This window comes from Phascolarctos cinereus, unplaced genomic scaffold, assembly GCF_003287225.1.
Source record: "Phascolarctos cinereus isolate Bilbo 61053 unplaced genomic scaffold, phaCin_HiC Scaffold_2;HRSCAF=192, whole genome shotgun sequence".
NCBI classification, from domain to species: domain Eukaryota; kingdom Metazoa; phylum Chordata; class Mammalia; order Diprotodontia; family Phascolarctidae; genus Phascolarctos; species Phascolarctos cinereus.
This window is the reverse complement of record NW_027555625.1, coordinates 207,605,796-207,623,417: the sequence shown is the minus strand read 5'-3', so window position 1 is coordinate 207,623,417 and position 17,622 is coordinate 207,605,796. Positions and strand designations below refer to the sequence as shown.

The 17,622-nt window shown below is 40.2% G+C and overlaps 1 protein-coding gene across 1 annotated transcript in view; it reads right to left on the bottom strand.

Annotated features, from left to right (window-relative positions):
* LOC110212636 (polycystin-1-like protein 2) overlaps positions 1 to 12,473 on the bottom strand; it is a 98,380-nt gene extending 85,907 nt beyond the window's left edge. Inside the window, exons 1-6 of the mRNA XM_020992655.2 lie at positions 12,279 to 12,473; positions 10,768 to 10,885; positions 9,987 to 10,140; positions 6,820 to 6,996; positions 1,505 to 1,650; positions 409 to 600 (exon numbers count right to left, since the gene is read on the bottom strand). Coding sequence (XP_020848314.2) covers positions 409 to 600; positions 1,505 to 1,650; positions 6,820 to 6,996; positions 9,987 to 10,140; positions 10,768 to 10,885; positions 12,279 to 12,421 — 930 coding nt within the window. The 5' untranslated portion in view covers positions 12,422 to 12,473. The remainder of the gene's footprint in view (positions 1 to 408; positions 601 to 1,504; positions 1,651 to 6,819; positions 6,997 to 9,986; positions 10,141 to 10,767; positions 10,886 to 12,278) is intronic.
* Between the last annotated feature and the right edge of the window lie 5,149 nt (positions 12,474 to 17,622).

Sequence of the window (17,622 nt, the reverse complement as noted above, 5' to 3'; positions counted from 1 at the left end):
AAATGTCATGGATGTGAAGGATCATAGGGGCAGAAGATCTGGGTTTAAATTCCTGCTTTGCTTCGCTCTACCTGTGTGACCTTGGACAAATTACACCACCTCCATGGGTTTCAGTGTTGTCATCTGTAAAACAGGGGGTTAAGTGAATGAATGAATAAATAAGTGAAAAAGGATCTATTAAATGTCTATTGTGTTAGGCATTGTACTGGTATCAAATGAGGAACTGGAGGGTTGACTAGATGATCTGTAAGGCCCTTTCAGCTTTAGTCCTATGACTTTATCATCAACAACTTCTTCATGGCCATGATGAGACATCTCTAATGCCTAACCCCTCCCCAACAGGCCAGAGGCTTGCTGATCCAAGGGCTGGTCTTTTCCACAATACAAAAGAGAAAGCACATCAAGAACCTCCTGTGCAGAGCTGGCTCTCAGAGATGGAGGGGAGCCTTCATCCTGGCCCCCGAGATTCAAGACGGAGGACATTGACTTAGACAACTGGATAAGCGCCATGCTGCTGTTCTTTCCTATTGGTACGCTGCTTATCTTCTCAGACAGTTCATGGAGTATCTGGTTTCCCTTGATTGTGTCTTCTTGTTCTACCTGAATAGGAGAAATCAAGATTGGGAGAGGCTGAGAAAGTAGGCTGGCCTGCAGGACTACATGGACAGATTCCAGAGCCCTAAGTTGTGAGATCTCTTCTAGAAAACAAGGTCAGGCCATAGCAAGTTTAGTATGGGGTGAGTGAAAAAAAATATATGAAAAGCAGCAAAGAATGCAAGGGCCAAAGAAATTCCACGCTAAGAAATATTGGCATTGGAAAGAATATTTGCAGCAAATATGCAGTTAATATAGCATAAAAAGAGCTGACATTTCAAAATCTATAAGAAACTCATACACATAAGGGTGATACATATGCCCCACTGGAGAAATGGTCATGTAACAGATACTTAAGTAGGGTAGGAATACAAATTGTACATAACCACATAAAAATTAACCTCCTTGGGGTTAACTTTCTTATCTCATCATGTATCATCTTGGGGTTTCATTTTCCTCATCTGTAAAATGAAGCTAGTGGATTCAGTAGCTCCTTAGGTCCCTTCCAGTTTTGACTCTATTATCCTATGTCCCAATTCTCTAATAATCAGGCAAACAAATGAAAATAATAATGCATATTTATGTATTTCCTTGAGGTTTGCAAAAGTGTTATCTCAACTTATCCATGTAACAACCCTCTGAGGAAGGTATAATTATTAACCTCATTTAAAGATAAGGAAACCAAGAATGAGAGGTTAATGATGCCACTTCCAAAGCCCTATCCACTATATCACATTGCCTATTCCTATCCCAGTTCTGTTATTTATTAGCACTATAACTTTGAGCAAATTACTTGATCTCTCTGGATCTCAGTTTCCTCATAAGTAAAATGATGACATTGGATGTTAACCTATGAGGTCCCTTCTAGCTTTAGGAAAGAAGGAAAGGAATAAGAGAGGATATTACCTACCTTGACTGCTACGTGGGTATGGACTATGTCTCCAGCCTTATTAGCAACAGAAATGAAAATCTTCAGAACAAAGTTATTTTCTTTCTCTCCAAGTGGTAGATAAACTGATGGGAGTTCTGGTTCATGACCACAATAGAGGCATGAATCTAAAAATAGGAAGATGAAGAGTCAAGGGAAAAGAACTTCCTCAGAGTTCTGGAAAGATAATAAGCCCTACAAAAGAAACGCTATTGATCATTGAAGCATAAACACTCGTAATAAAGACCACACAAACACCAAATTCAATAATAATGCAAGAAACTAAACTAAATTTAAGTATGAGTGGTTTTGTAATTGGTAACTTTTCCTGAATGCAGTCATAATTTGCAGTATCTCTTACCACAGAGCAAATTTTAGCAAAATCTATTAAAACTAAGTAGTGCCAAAATGACTAATATAGAAATATTTTACACAGAGAGGGGAGGACAGGAGGGAGAGAGGGATAGAATTTGGAACTCAAAACTTAAAAAAACCAAATGAATGTTAAAAATTGCTTGTACATGTAATTGGGAAGAAAATGTAAAAAAAAATCATTTATTAATTTATTTTGATTTATCAACAATCACTTCCATAAGCTTTTGAGTTTTAAATTTTTCTCCCCCTCCTTTTCTCCCTCCCTCCCTCCCCAAGACGGCACACAATCTGATATAGGCTATACATATACATTCCTATTACACATAGTTTCACATTAGTGATGTTGTAAGAATTAGAACCAATAGGAGGAACCACTGGAAAGAGGAAACAAAACACAACAGAAGAAAAAAAATAGCAAATAGTATACTTCGATCTGCATTCAAACTCCATAGTTCTTTCTTTGGATGTGGATGTAAGAAATGATAAGCAGACAGACTTCAGAAAAACCTGGAAAGACTTATATGGTCTGATGCTGAGTGAAGTGAGCAAAACCAGGAGAATGCTGTGCACAATAATAGCCACATTGTACGATGACTAATATTGATAGACTTAACCCTTTTCAGCAATGCAAGGATCTAAGACATCTCCAAAGGCCTCATGATGGAAAATAAAATATTTTCAAAAAAACTGAGTGGTACCCATTGGAAAATTTTCTCAGGATCCATTTTATATAGATGTATTGCCATCATCTTGCAGCTTGACTGTCTGTCCTTTAGAGATGTTGTAATAGGAACCTGGAAAACCAGTAGTGTTTCTGTAGACATTACACAGAGTTCCCCAAGTTTCCATGGCTTTTGACTTTAAAGGATTTTTGCCAAGAGGCAGTGACTGTGAGAGGAACTTTAGGGATGGTCACTTCAACCATGATTGAGCTTAAGCCATAACTTCTTGTGACAGTGTGGAACAATGGAAAGAGTATTTATTGGCTTTAGATTCTGACTGCCTGTTGGACAGTCTAAGTCTCCCATTACTCTCTGTGTGACCTTGGACAGATCATTTAAACTCTTTGGTCTTCAGTTCTTAATCTGTAGATTGAGCAAGTTGGACTCCATGCCCTCTTCTAGCCCTAAAAACATGTTTCTTTCAGCTCTAAATCTATGATCCAATGACTATAAAATTTTCTTTTCTCTAGTGCAAACTATGCCGGGAGCAGTCGATTCCATTGTCTCCATCACCCCTACCCACTCACCCAAACCCCATTATGCAGATTTTTCCCCAGAAGAATCCTGGGTGGGGAAGAAGAGATCATTTGAATAACCCAGCCTCGCTTACCTTCAGGCAAACTGGGTTCATAGAATTAGAATTTGAAGAGATGTTAGGTATTCTAATAGCCAAGAGGGTAAGGCTCTTTCTCTTTTCTTAAGAGATAGTATGGTACAATGGAAAGACCATTGGCTTCGGAGTCTGAAGACCCAGGTTCAAATCCTGCCTTTCACTTGCTACCTGTATGACCTTGGACAAGTCACTTAACCTCTCTGGGCTTCAGTTTCTCCATTTGTAAAAATGGGGGGGGGCTGGACTATAGATGTTCCTTCTCGGTCTAGATCCTATGATATAAGTATTGTCATTTTATAACAAGCCTCTATTTCACTGTAACCAAAGAATCAGGGAAGGCTTCTTGTGGATACTGGTATTTGAGTTAAGATTCAAAGAGGGCCCTTAGTCCTAAGAGGTAAAGGTGAGGAGAGTAATCTCATTGACACGGGTATTCCATCAGATCACAACCTATCTATGCCTGCCCATCTTGTACTATTGTCTTCTTTTAAAAATGTATCATTTTAACATTTGGACCCGTGGTAGTACAGTAATGCAGATCACTACTTGCTTGGAAATTTATAGTCTGAGGATCATACAGCCAAGATGTTTCCAAGCACAGACTTGAATTCAGGTCTTTCTGACTCCAAGGCCAGCTCTCTATCCACTGTGCCATGCTGTCCCTCTTCTGTCCATTAACAAGCATTTATTAACTATCTACCAAGTACCAGGCACTGTATTAGGCACTTAGGACAAAAAGACCAAAATGAAACAGTCCTTGCCCTCAAAGGGCTTACATTCTATTGGAGAGGATGATATGTATATACCTAAGTTTATCCAAAATAAATAGAAGAATATAGTATAAATCTAAACATATACAGAATATGATAGTTTAGAGAGGAATGACACTAGCAACAGGAGGGATAAGGAAAGGTTTCATGTAGAAGGTAGGGCTTGAGCTGAGTCTTAGAGAAAGTAATGGATTCTCTGAAACAGAGGTGAATGAAAAGACATAGAGACTGGAGATGGAGTGCTGTTTTGAGAAGGCTGGTTCTGCTTCTGATAGCACAGTCTCTTTCAAAAATCTAGATTAGAAGTGATGAGAATTGAAACTAAGGTGGTGGCTGTGTGAGTGGGGAGAAAAGGACAGATACCAGAGATATTGTCATGGTAGAAATGGCAAGATCTGGCAACACTGGGGTGTGGGAGAGGAGGATAGAGGGAAAATATGGGGAGCAAGAGAGAGGAGGAGAGAAGGGTGAGATGGGAAGGAGAGAGAAAGAATAATGTCAAGGTTGAAAACTTCAGAGAGTGGAGGGATGGTGATACCCTCAACAGAAATGGTAGGTTTAGGAGGAAAAGCTAGTTCTGTTTTGGATACATTGAGTCAGACATCTAGTTTTCAGTTGAGGAAATAGAGGTCCAGAGAAGTGGTGTAGAGTGAAGCTAGGGTTTGAACTCAAGTCCTCTGAGTTCAATTTGGGAAGAGAATGAGGATGTTCCTCCAAACTCCAAATATTGAGGTGGGAGTGGTAGTGGCATTGACAGGAGGCACACTGCTTTCATGCAAAGTATCAGGTCAGCATTACTGTTGAAAGATACATACTTATTTGAATAGTGAAAGAAGGGATCATTCCCATAGTACCCAAAGGGGCCCATTTGATGTGGAAGGGCAGGTACTGTGGTATCCAGAAATCTAAAGACTTTTAAAGGCGCAGAGGCAACTGACCTCTGAAGGCAGTTTTTGAGCTATTTGGGTGAGGAAGGGGCTCCAGAGTGACGGCTCAATATGGGTTAATATGGGCCACCTAGAAAGTTGGTCCCCTGGAGAAAATAATTAGCACCATTTGCTAGAAAACAGGAGAAGAAGAGGAAGAGGAGAGGCTGAGGAAGTCAGCAAAGAGGCTGTGCTATTAGGAGGAGAGCTGAAGAAGAAGGTTGTCCTAGAAGGCAGAGGATAGAGTAGGGACTGCTGGTGCTTAATGAGAGTTGTTGAGGAAAGAATGATGTAACACAGACAAAAGGGTCCTGGAAGGGAGCACAAGCATTGAGGAACAAACGTTGGCCTCATCTATTTTGGGGAGGTCTCTTGACTCTACACATACTTAGATATAAGAGTTTTCGAGTCTAGTCAATCATCAATAAGCATTAAGTGTATGAAGCACCATGCTAAGTGCATCTATTATTTGTAAATAAAACTTTATTAATTTTAACTTTGTGAACTTTAGTGCTTATAACACTAGCTGCTATCCTTGGGGGAATGCCAGATAGTAGTGGTCACAGATACTCCTTGACCAAGGTTAATGAACTAGAAAATAAGTGACACAATGAATAGGGTACTAAAGACCTGGGTTCAAATCCAACCTTAGACATTTACTAGCTCTGACCCTAGGCAATTCACTTAACTTCTGTTTACCTTAGGCTCCTCAACTGTAAAATGGGAATTATGATAGTACCTATTTCCCAGGGTTGTTGTGAGGATCAAGTGATATCATATTTATAAAGTGCTTAGCACAGTGCCTGACACATTGTAGGTACTTGATAAATGTTTGTTTATTTCCTTCCTTCCCCAAAGTATAACTAGGTCCTTTGTATTAAGAAAGAGCCTCTGATAGAAGTATTAAATTGTCAGTTAGCATCAGACCAATAACTAGTGGTTACACTTTCACTGGTCCCCGATTTCATCAAAATCCATCAATCCCACTCAAAGTTACCATGAAATGAATAGCCAGGGTAAAACAGAAACCACCCTTGACCTAAGTCCCAATCTCATATTTGTTCCTGTTCATACACAGTCCCATGGCTGGATATTGTATAGGTGAATAGATGTGGGCTTGGGAAGCTAAGATCCTTCCCTATCTCTCTTCTGCCTCTCCATTTTCTTTATGTTAGTGGTGGTGAGAGAGCCTGTCTTCTGGGAAAGGAAAGCTCAGTAGACAAAGGAGACAAGAAGGAGGCCTTCTAACTTCATAGGATTTAGAACTGTTGTTATTGTTCAGTTGTGTCCAACTCTTCATGACCCCATTTTGGGGTTTTTTGGCAAGGTTACTAGAGTGGTTTGCCATTTCCTTCTCCAGCTCATTTTACAGATGAGGAACTGAGAAAAACAACATTGTGACTTGCCCAGGGTCACACAGCTAGTATGTGTCTGAGGCAAGATTTGAATTTATGAAGATGAGTCTTCCTAATTCTAAGCCCAGTGCTCTATCCTCTGCACCACCTAGCTGCCTGTAAACTTCATCTAGTTTACCCCTTTCATTTCCTATGCACAAAGAATCTAAGAGGTGCTGCCCAATATCACACAAGTAGAAGAGAAGGTAGAAAACTGAGATTTCAAGCCAGCTTTTCTGACTCTAAATCCCATGATCATTCTACTCTGCCACATTCCCCCTCACTGGTGCAAGGATATCCTGCTAAGTCTTCTTTCCAACGTAAGCTGAAAGGTAGGAGCCTAGATTACCATGGGGGACTCTTGACATTGAAAACTTTATTCCCCATGGACAATTCTATCTGTTCCTAAATTGCACACTAGTTCCTGCAAAGACAGAGGAAGTTCTGGACAGTTTCCATGGGACAGCCATTAGAAAAGGGAGGTCCTTAGATCCTACCTGGTTTCAGGCAGAAACAATAGATGAGCAAGCCAGGTTCTGCAGACGTGTTGCAGGAGATCCTAAAGCTTGTCAGAATGTTCCCCTGCTCTGGAATAATAGAACAAGCTGGAACATTGGGAGGATAAAGGGTGCTGACGATGTAGGTCTGTTCTCCATAGGCCCACTTGGTCATTGCTGAAAATCAAAGAGAGGAGACTCTTTAAAACAATCTCCCTGAGATCATGGAAAAAATTAGCAGTCAGATCTAGAGATAAGGAAAGAGTTGATGACCAAATAAGAGAGAGGATCACAGTAAGTAAAATGGATAATTTTGGTTACGTGAAATTAAAAAGGGTTTGCACTAACAAAATCAATGCAGCCAAAATGAGAAAGAAAGCAGACAACTGTGGGAAAATTTTTTATAGTTTTTCCTGATAAAGGCCTTACTTCTCAAATATATAAAGAACTGAGCCAAATTTATAAAAATAAGAGCCATTCCCCCATGATGAATGGTCAAAAGTTATGAACAAGCAGTTTTCTAAAAAAAGAAATCAAAGCTATCAATAGTCATGTGGAAAAATGCTCTAAATCACTAATAGCCAGAGAAACACAAATTGAAACTCTGAGGTATCACTTCACATCTATCATATTGGCTAACATGGAAGAAAAGGTAAATCACAAATGCTGAAGGGGATGTGGAAAAGTAGGTACATTTATGCACTGTTGATGGAACTGTGAACTGGTTCAACCCATTCTGGAGAGCACTTTGGAATTAGGCCCAAAGGGCTCTCAAACTATGCATACCCTTTGATCCAGCAATACCACTACTAGGTATGTATCTCAAAGAGATCAAAGAAAAGGGAAACGGATTTATTTGTTAAAAAATATTTATATCAGTTCTCTTTGTGGTGGCAAAGAACTGGAAATTGAGGAAATGCCCATCAATTGGGAAATGACTGAGCAAGTTGTGGTATATAATTGTGATGGAACACTATTGAGCTATAAAAAAATGATGAGGGGTATGGGTTCAGAAAAACCTGGGAAGACTTATATGAATTGATGCAGAATGAAGTGAGCAGAACCAGAAGATCATTGACATAATAACAGCAATAGTGTGATGATCAACTGTGAAATACAAGTTATACAATGATCCAAGACAATTCCAAAAGACTCACAAAGAAAAACACTATCTACATCTAGAGAGAGAACTAATTAATTCTGAGTGTAGACTAAAGCATACTTTTTTTTACTTATTTAAATTTTCTTGTCTTTTTTTATAATAAGGAAACATATTTTGCATGACTTCATATGTATAATTGATGTCATTATTCCTTACTTTCTCAATGGGTAGGGGAAGGACTGGAGGAAGGGATCTAACTGGGAACTCAAAAATTTGTAAAAATGAATGTAAAAATGAAGTATAATTATTTTTTAAACCATCTTCCTGGGTCCCATTTCTATCATGCGCTTCACCCAAGCACCAACTTTAGCTTAAGGGAGTTTTATTCTCCTGACTTACCTCTATCCAAGGTTCTGTAAGCCTTAAAGTGAATTAGAAATGCAAGCTGTTATTATTGTTGTTGTTATCTTCATTTTGTAGACCCAGTTTTTTTTTTGGTGAGGCAATTGGGGTTAAGTGACTTGCCCAGGGTCACACAGCTAGTAAATGTTATGTGTCTGAGGCCAGATTTGAACTCAGGTCCTCCTGACTCCAGGGCTGGTGCTCTATCCACTGTGCCACCTAGCTGTCCCAGACCCAGATTTTTATAAACTGGGTTTGCTTAAAAGGAAATATACCTGTTATGATGTGGATATAGAAATGATTGAAGCCAGAGGAGGAATAAATGTTGGAGTCTAGATGTGGAACTGGACCAGGAATATGGCTCTGAGGGGTCATTGGTGGCTATGTATAACAGGCCATGGTAGGCAAAGGTTAGAGACCTCCAAGCCACAGCTGAGAGGATGGGAATTCCTAAAGGAGACTCTGCTAATGGGGTGAAGCAGGGTTTTACATCAATGTTTCTTCTTTTATGTAAAAGATGTGTTTTTTTGGGGGAAATGTTTAATAAATAAAAGAAATCCTTTGTAAAGCAAATCATCATGCCTTAATTTATATTAAGAGGACATGTGGTGTAGTAAAATGGTAACCAACTTGAAATCAGCAGACCTGTATTGGCCTCCCACCTGTGATACTAACTATAAGATTTTAGGCAAATGACTGAGGATAATAGGATTTAGAGGGGGAAAGGACATTAGAGTTAATCTGGTTAAATCCCCTTATTTCATAGATGATGGGTGAAGAGACCTAGGACCATAGATCACAAACCTAGAACTAGAAAGGACTTTAGAGGCCATCCAATCCAACCTCTCCATTTTACAGATGAAGAAACTGAGATTCAGAGGTTATGTGATTTGTCCAAGGTCACACAGGTAGTAAGAGACAGAATTAAAATGTGAACAAAGGTTCTCTGACTTCAAAACCTAATGTTCTTATTATTTAGTTTAACTCCATAGCTGTTACCTGACTCTTAACTGCTCTGAGACTTGGTTTCCTCATATTACCAATCTTATAAGATTCTTATGAGGAAAGCACTTTTAAAATCTTAATGGGCTATATGAGTTGTTCTCATTGCTATTAGTAGAAAACCCAGATTTTCATATATTGGGATTGTTTGAAGGGGAGTACATATACGCTGGAGTAAATATAGAATTTAATGAACCTATGAAATTCTCCACTCTTGCACCTAGAATATCTGTTCCAATACCTAGTGCCAATCTAAGGAAGGGCTGACTTCTGAGCTTTCTTGGGAATAACTAGATAGATAGACAGATAGACAGACAGACAGACAGACAGATAGATAGATAACTATACAGATAACTATATGTATATATAAATATATTTTATATTTATATTTATCTTCTATGAGAGGCATTGTGGCAAACTAGATAAAGAACTATCTTAGAGTCAAGACAACCTATGTTCAGTCTTGCCTCTTGCCAGCAAGTACTATTCATATGACTCAGGGTAAGTCATCAACTTTTCAGGGCTCCAGGCAATTCTCTGAAACAATAAATTGCAGAGCAGATGCTAAGTCACATGGATAGAGGTCACTTCCTCACTGAGATTTCCCTAAGCCAATGAATTACGGGTCCAGTTAAAAAAAAATTCTCCTATACCTACGTACCTGTGACTTTAATTCGAAGTGCACCAGTGGCTGAGGCCCGGAGATCAGACAGGAAGGAGCTATTCATTAACAAGATGGAGGTATTCTCCTGTAGCAGTTTTAAGGAGCTTGGCCTAAATCCACTGAGACCACAGACAGCAGGAAGGGGATCCACCTGAAACATTTATAGACCCTGAGCCTTGTTTGGTGCACCAAGATCATGAATTGTACAGGGTACAGGGTTCCTGGTCCCCACAAGGCCCCTCTGATTTAGCTCCTACCAAGAGATAAGCTCAGGCTGCATCACTGAACCCCAATTCCTGGCCCTGGCCTTCAGGACCCTGGCCAGCTACTTGGAGATCACAGGAGGCTTTCTCCCATCCACCCAGAAAACCACTCAGGGTCTTTCCCATCCCTCCCAGAATGACCTGGAGCACCTGCAATGTCCTTGGGACACTTGCATACTAAGAACAGGATTTAGGTCTCTCTTCTATAGCTTGGGGCCTCAGCAGTTTCATCAATCACATCTAAAACAGTCTGTTCTTGGAATTTGGGTGGGGAGTGGGCAAAGTGGCATAAACCTCACCAGTGGTTCTTTCTCTTAAAATCATTTTTCTTAGAGATCACATCCCTGGGGTCCTCCAGTGCTCTAAGTCCCATAATTAGGCTCCAGTGGCTTCACATCATCTCAGAAACTTAAACTCCAGAAGAAAAGTTACCCCTGAAACTTCATGCAAGGGGTGGCCATAGCACATGATTACTGTTTTTAAAGCACTTTAATGCACTTAAAAGACTGACTCACCTTCTCCTGGAAGGAGGTATCTAAATACCAGTTGTATGTCACAGACTTTTGGTCATCACAGGTGGCCTTCAGCATGACTTCTTCACTCACATTCACTGGCTTGCAATTCTTTTCACAACTGGAAGAAGGGAGAAATCACAAAAACACAAAATAAGAGAGTTAAAAAGGCCCACTGTCACCATTCACTAAGACATTCACTAATGAGTCCCTGCTGTAAGCTACCCCAAGAAGTGGCCATCCTATCAAAGCAATCCATTCTACTTTGGGACAGCTTAATTATTAGAAAGAAAGTTTTGTTTTGTTTCGTTTCTTTCTCCTGACATCTTTTCAATTTCCACCCACTATTCTGTCCTATTGTTGGGTCAAACTGAAGAACTTTCATAAGCATCTGGATGGAAGTTAATAGAGCAATGGCCTTGGAGTCAGGGAGACCCTAATTCACATCCTGCCTCAGAAACTAGCAGTGGGAGCCTGGGCAAGTCACTTAAGCTCCGTTAACCTTGGTTTCCTCATCTGTAAAATGGAGATAATAGCACCTACCTCCCAAGGTTGTTTGTTATGAGGATCAAATGAGAGTTGACATATGTAAAGTGCTTTGCATACCTTAAAGCACTGTATAAATGTGAGCTATTATTATTGCTTATTAATGTATCTTTGTTCCATGTGACAGCCCTTCAAAGATTTGAAGACAGCTTTCACATCCCCAAAATTGCATGAACTTTTTTGACTGAATAGTCAGGAAAGGCTGGATAAAGACCTTCAGGCCTCTCATAGTAAATCCACCATCTTTTGTTACTTCCTTCCAACCTTTTAACTTGGTCCTGGCATGACACTCTGTCTCCCAGCTACATGCCTTTACACCTGTTACCACTCCCCCCCCCAAGCTGAGAACCTACTCCCTTTTCACAGCTGTCTCTTAAATCCCCTAGCTTTCTTCCTTCAATACACAACTCAAATACATTTTCTGCATACATTCCCACAGCTACTACTGCCTACCCTCCCTGCCCCCACCCACACCCCCCATAAGTAACTGTTATTTATTTTGTTTTCTCCAGATAGAATGTATTTGTCTTTGTATTCTAATTGTCTAGCACAGTACCTGGCCCATAGTAGGTGCTCAAATGCCTGCTGATTGATTCTCTCCCTACCTTCCCTACCAGTCCTTAGAGGGGGTATAAGCTCCCTCTATCTCCCCTTTCTCTAAAGCTTCGATGGTGACAGAGCACAGAACTTCCCGGTAGTTCAAATGAGATAATATTTGTAAAGCATTTAGTACAGTGCCTGGAACATAGTGCTTAATAAATGCTTGCTCCCTTCCCCTATGACCTTCCAATGGAGCTTATTCCCAGAAAACGATTATTACATCATGGCTATATGAAATTATTAATTTATTCATCCATTTACAAATATGTACTGAGCTCCTATGGCCAGGGCCCTGTGCATACATCAGCAGGAAGGAGACAAAAGAAGACCGATATGCATCCCTTGCCCTCAAGGAACAAATATTAGACCTGATTTGAGGGTACAACTTCTGCTCTGCTGTCACATATAGGCATTGTTCATCTTGCCACTCTTCTCCCTGTACACCATGTACCAGAATGAGGAGGGTAATAGCAGAGTTGGGAGGAGGCAGGCAGGAAGGCTCTATCAGCATCTCCCTTTGGTCTGTGAAGAGCAGCTGCCGCTGGACACATACCCTCCACTGAGGCCAGCACCTCCCTAGCAAGACAACAAACAAGAATCTCTCTGAGAAGGAGAAAACTGGACATTCTCTGGTTTGTCACTGACTTGTCCTCAATTTTTATTGGGGGAGGAGGAGGCACAGTGTGTGCAATTTAGTCCCTAAAGCCTTTCCACAGTGTCTAGTCAGGCCATGTTCAATTCTCGAAGATCTTCAGTCACACAGAAAGGCCCAATTATGCTTCCTCTTCTTTAATTTCCTAGATAGGAAGTAGACATTGGAAAAATTTCCAGCAAGAGTTAAAATGAAGTTTTCTGGACCTCTAGCTGCCTTTTAACTAGCCAGAAAATTCTTCTACCCAGAAGTGCGTATTTTCCAAACACTAAAGGTAATCAAAGTTACAAAGAGTCAGTACACTCCAGTGGTACAGTCTGGGCACAAGGAAAGGCAGCCAAGGGTGATGGAAAGAGCCCTGGGCTGGGAATCAGGAAACTGGGGTGTGAAAACCACTAATTGTTGAGTTATCTTAGAGAGATCAAATCTACCTACTGCATACTAATTTTCTCCTCTGTAAAGAGAGGGGGTTGGATTAGAAGATCTATGTCTTTTGTTTGTTTGGCTTTTTGGTGAGGCAATCGGGGTTAAGTGACTGGCCCAGGGTCACATAGCTAATAAGTGTCCAGTGTCTGAGGCCAGATTTGAACTCAGGTCCTCTTGACTCCAAGGCTGGAACTCTATCTACTGTACCACCTAGCTGCCCCAAAGATCTATATCCTAAAGGTCTTTCCTTTAACATTAAATGTTTTAGAGTCTTTCTTAGATCTGAGTTCTTCCTAAATTCAAATCTGGCCTCAGACAATTACTAGCTGTGTGACCCTGGGTGAGTCACTTCATCCTATTTGCCTCAGTTTCCTCATCCGTAAAATGATCTGGAGAAGGAAATGGCAAACTACTCCAGTATCTTTGCTAAGGAAACCCCAAATGGGTCCAGGAAGAGTCAGATATGACTGAAAAATGACTGAACAATCAGCTCTGTCTGGTATTCCATATTCCAAGAATTCTCTGAGCTCCAAACTCTCCGTGAATCTAGGTAGGAGGGCAATCCAAGTTAGAAAAAGGCCAGAGTTGAGATACAGATATAAAGAGAAGTAGGCATCATTTGGAGCCTGAGTTAATAAGAATGTAAATACCTTGAGAGGCAGGTAGGTGGCACAGTGGATAGAGTTCCAGCCTTGGGCCTGGAGCAAGATAGATTCATTTTTCTGAGTTCAAATATGGCCTCAGACACTTAATGGCTGTGTGGTCCTGTGCAAGTCACTTAACCCTGTTTGCCTCAGTTTCCTAATCTATAAAATAAGCTGGAAAAGGAAATGGTAAACCACTCCATTATCTCTTCTAAGAAAACCCCAAATGAGATCATGAAGAGTTAGATACAACTGAAAATGGCTGAACAACAACAAAATACCTTGAGGGCCAGATTATTTCTAATTTTTATCTTTCTATAGCCAACTCATAGGTATTTAATAAATATTTGTTAAATTGAATCAAATGAAACAGGTTACAGGCTAGAATTAAGAGAACTGCAAGAGATCTTAGAAAATAAAAATGGAGTCTAGTCAGAGGAGGCAGTTGGGTGGCTCAATGGATAGAGTGCTGGGCCTGAAGTCAGGAAGACCTGAGTTCCAATCTGGCCTTAAACATTTACTACCTGGGTGACCCTTGGCAAGTCACCTAACCTCCGTTTGCTTCAATACACTAGAGAGGGAAATGGCAAGCCATCCCAGTATCTTTATCTAGAAAACCCCATGACCAATATGGTCCACAGAGTCACTAAGAGTCTGACAAGACTGAACAAAAACAACTAGTCAGAGGAAACTCCAGAGGCCCATTAAGCAGGAATTGTTATGTGAATAAAGAGGCAATCAGTGATACTATAGCTTTTGAGAAGGAAGTGCCCAAAACAAGGTCTGGGAAAGATGGTTCTTCTGTACATAGGTGGGATCTGGTCCAGATGGGAGAAGGCTTGAGGCTCTGAGGGTGGCCAGTAAGAATCAAGCTACACTCTTGAATGAACCTCCCTCGAGCCATAACTGATTTTGTGGGAGCAGTTGGGGCTGTTCCTCAGGATACTAATATGTAGAGAGTGCCAATAGTACTTGTAATCCTTCAGCAGCATTGAAACAATTGAGCTTAGCTCCTAGTGAGCAAGAATAATTAGTAAAAATAATAATCTACCAGATGGCATGCTTTCTCCCCTGAGTGGTTACACACCAGGAGAGTTCCTCTCTAGATCAGCTCCATTTTGTTACTCCTCTTCTCTAGCAACAACCTCCAGTGTCCTTGGTGTGTTCCTGGTTTTTGTCTCTTCCTCATATGGTGGTGTTTCAAGATCATCCCTTGTACCGCCATTGAATTTGTATTTAAAATTTGATTACATGGTATAGTTTATGCCACTTGTCCTAGGTGCCAAAATTGTAGGTATGGCTCTGTACCTACCACATGACCACACAAAGTTCAGACTCTTGTTGTAATCTGGCCAGCCCAGAGTCACCATGGTGAAAGGATCCACATAACGACTTGGCTTAATATACAGTTGGCTTTTCTCTTTATCCTTCTAGGGAAGAAATGAAGAATTCTATCATTGGTCGTAACAGCACATATAAAGAGGCATTCTGGTATAGAAGAGCACCAGGAGGCCTGGGGTTCAAGTCCTGCCTATATATATGCATATATACATATACATATACATATACATATACATATACATATACATATACATATACATATACATATACATATACATATACATACATATACATACATACACATACATGCACACACACACACACACACACATACACACACATATTGACTGGGTGATCCTGGACAAGTTATTTAACCTCTCAGTTAAATAAATAAATACATAAGTAAGTAAGTAAATGAATGAATGAATACACAAACAAACAAACAAACAAATAAATAAATAAGTAAATAAGGGTAACCCTGGGCTACTCTTGAAGACCACAAGTCACAGAGCAAGTACTGATCTACCTTGGTAGAGGGCATTTCCTCATTAAAATTTCCCTACACCAACACAACCACAAGTGGATAAGCATACACACACAAGGCCAGATTTCCCTTGCCTCAGAAAGGAATGACCTGTTCTGGTAGCATAATGTGGCCTCTCAATCTCTGAATGAAACCAGGAACATGTCCACTTTGGCTTTGGTGCACACTTAGCAAGAACAATCTGGGAGGGGTACCAAGATCAAGTTTTCTTGGAACCTGCTTAAAATATTCCGCTCACCACGGGATATCTCTCTGTAAGGCCCTTCTTCCATTGGTTAGTACCTCTTGGAGCCTCCATTTTGTGAAGGAGACAGGCCCAACGCTGAGTACCTTTTCCACCCTCCAGCCCTTTACAATTCCCTTTTGTGTGTTGTCTTCCTCCATTAAAATGCAGTTTTCTTGGGGCAGCTAGGTGGTGCAGTGGATAGAGCACTTGCCTTAAACTCAGGAGGTCCAGAGTTCAAATCTGACCTCAGACACATAACACTTACTAGCTGGACCTTGACCCTGGGCAAGTCACTTAACCCTATTGCCTAGCCAAAAAAGAAAAAATGTGGTCTTCTTGTTTTCCCCTTTAAAATGTAGGCTTTTTGAGGACAGGGATGGTCTCTCTTTTTTGGTTGTATTTGTATCCCCAGCACTTAGTACAGTCCCTGGTACATAGTAAGTGCTTAATAATAAATGCCTGTTTCCTTCCTTTAAATACCTAAATTGTCCAACAGCAAAAGGAGTGGGCCTGCTGCACTATAAAATGAGCCTTTTGGGTCATACGTACAACAGACAACTGGCACTATCTCAAAACAGAGATCAGAAATATTCATGGCAGCATTTTGTGTTTGTATAGTAGCAAAAAAAAAATGGAAACAAAGATAGTGCCTCTCAGCTGGAGAATGACTGAACAAATTGTAGTATATGAACATAATCGAATACTACTGTACTGTAAGAAATAACAAATAGAAAGAATTCAGAGTTACACAGTAAGCTTTGTATGAGCTGATGCAGAGTTCATGTCAGTGAACAACATATATACAGCAACCACAACAAAGTAAATGAGAACAGTACTAAAACAATACCATAACAAACAATAATATAACAATGTACTGAAACAATACTAATTTTACTTAACTGTTTTTCTTTGTCACAAAGGAAGATTCAGTATAGTGATAATAGAAATATCTTGGCCAGTGGCTGTGTTATTAAAATAAAAGGCATCTTTTAATTTTTTAAAAAAATAAATAAGGAAGGGCAGCTAGGTAGTGCAGTGGACAGAGCACCAGTCCTGGAGTCAGGAGGAACTGAGTTCAAATCTGGCTCAGACACATAACACTTACTAGCTATGTGACCCTGGGCAAGTCACTTAACCCCCAATTGCCTCACCCAAAAAAAAAGATTTAAAAAAATAAGAAGATCAATATTTTCAGGATGGAATCTATCACTATTCCACTCTGTGTGTGTATGTATGTATGTATGTATGTATGTATGTATGTATGTAACAGTCTTGTGGATTTGCATGAGTATCTTTTTAATTGTGAGAGTAAGACTTTGAAAATAACTCACATTTTCCTTCTGGAAGTTCATCTTGGATAGCTCTTGGTTAGCAGGAGTTACTGTATGAGACACATGTAATTGGAAGAAAAGTGAAAATTTTAGTGAGGGTATGCATATAACAGGTTACTCCTGCCTCTGTTCCTTCTGATGACTTTCACTTATTTATGGGAATGATCCTACTGCTGGAAACATATCTTCCAATTGAACGATGACAGTGCAACGTACTCATGAGCTCCTCATTACTGGTTGTATATTAGGAGCATGTGTTAGGGGAAGATGGTGCCCTCTGAAGTAGAGCAGGCACGCATGTGTAAAGAAAGAAAAATGGAAAGAACCACTTAATTTACATATGGAGATGCTCCTGTGATTTACGTGTTCTTACATCTAAATTATTGCTATAAAAATTATGTGACTTTTACAGACTTCACTCCTGTGAGGATCTGGGGTTTCATCAAGACAGCTCTTCCTTCCACTGTTGCAGATGCCCACCTGTCTACATCATAGAATCTCAGGGTGGGAAGGGACCCCAGATGTCATGTAATCCCACATGTACTTGG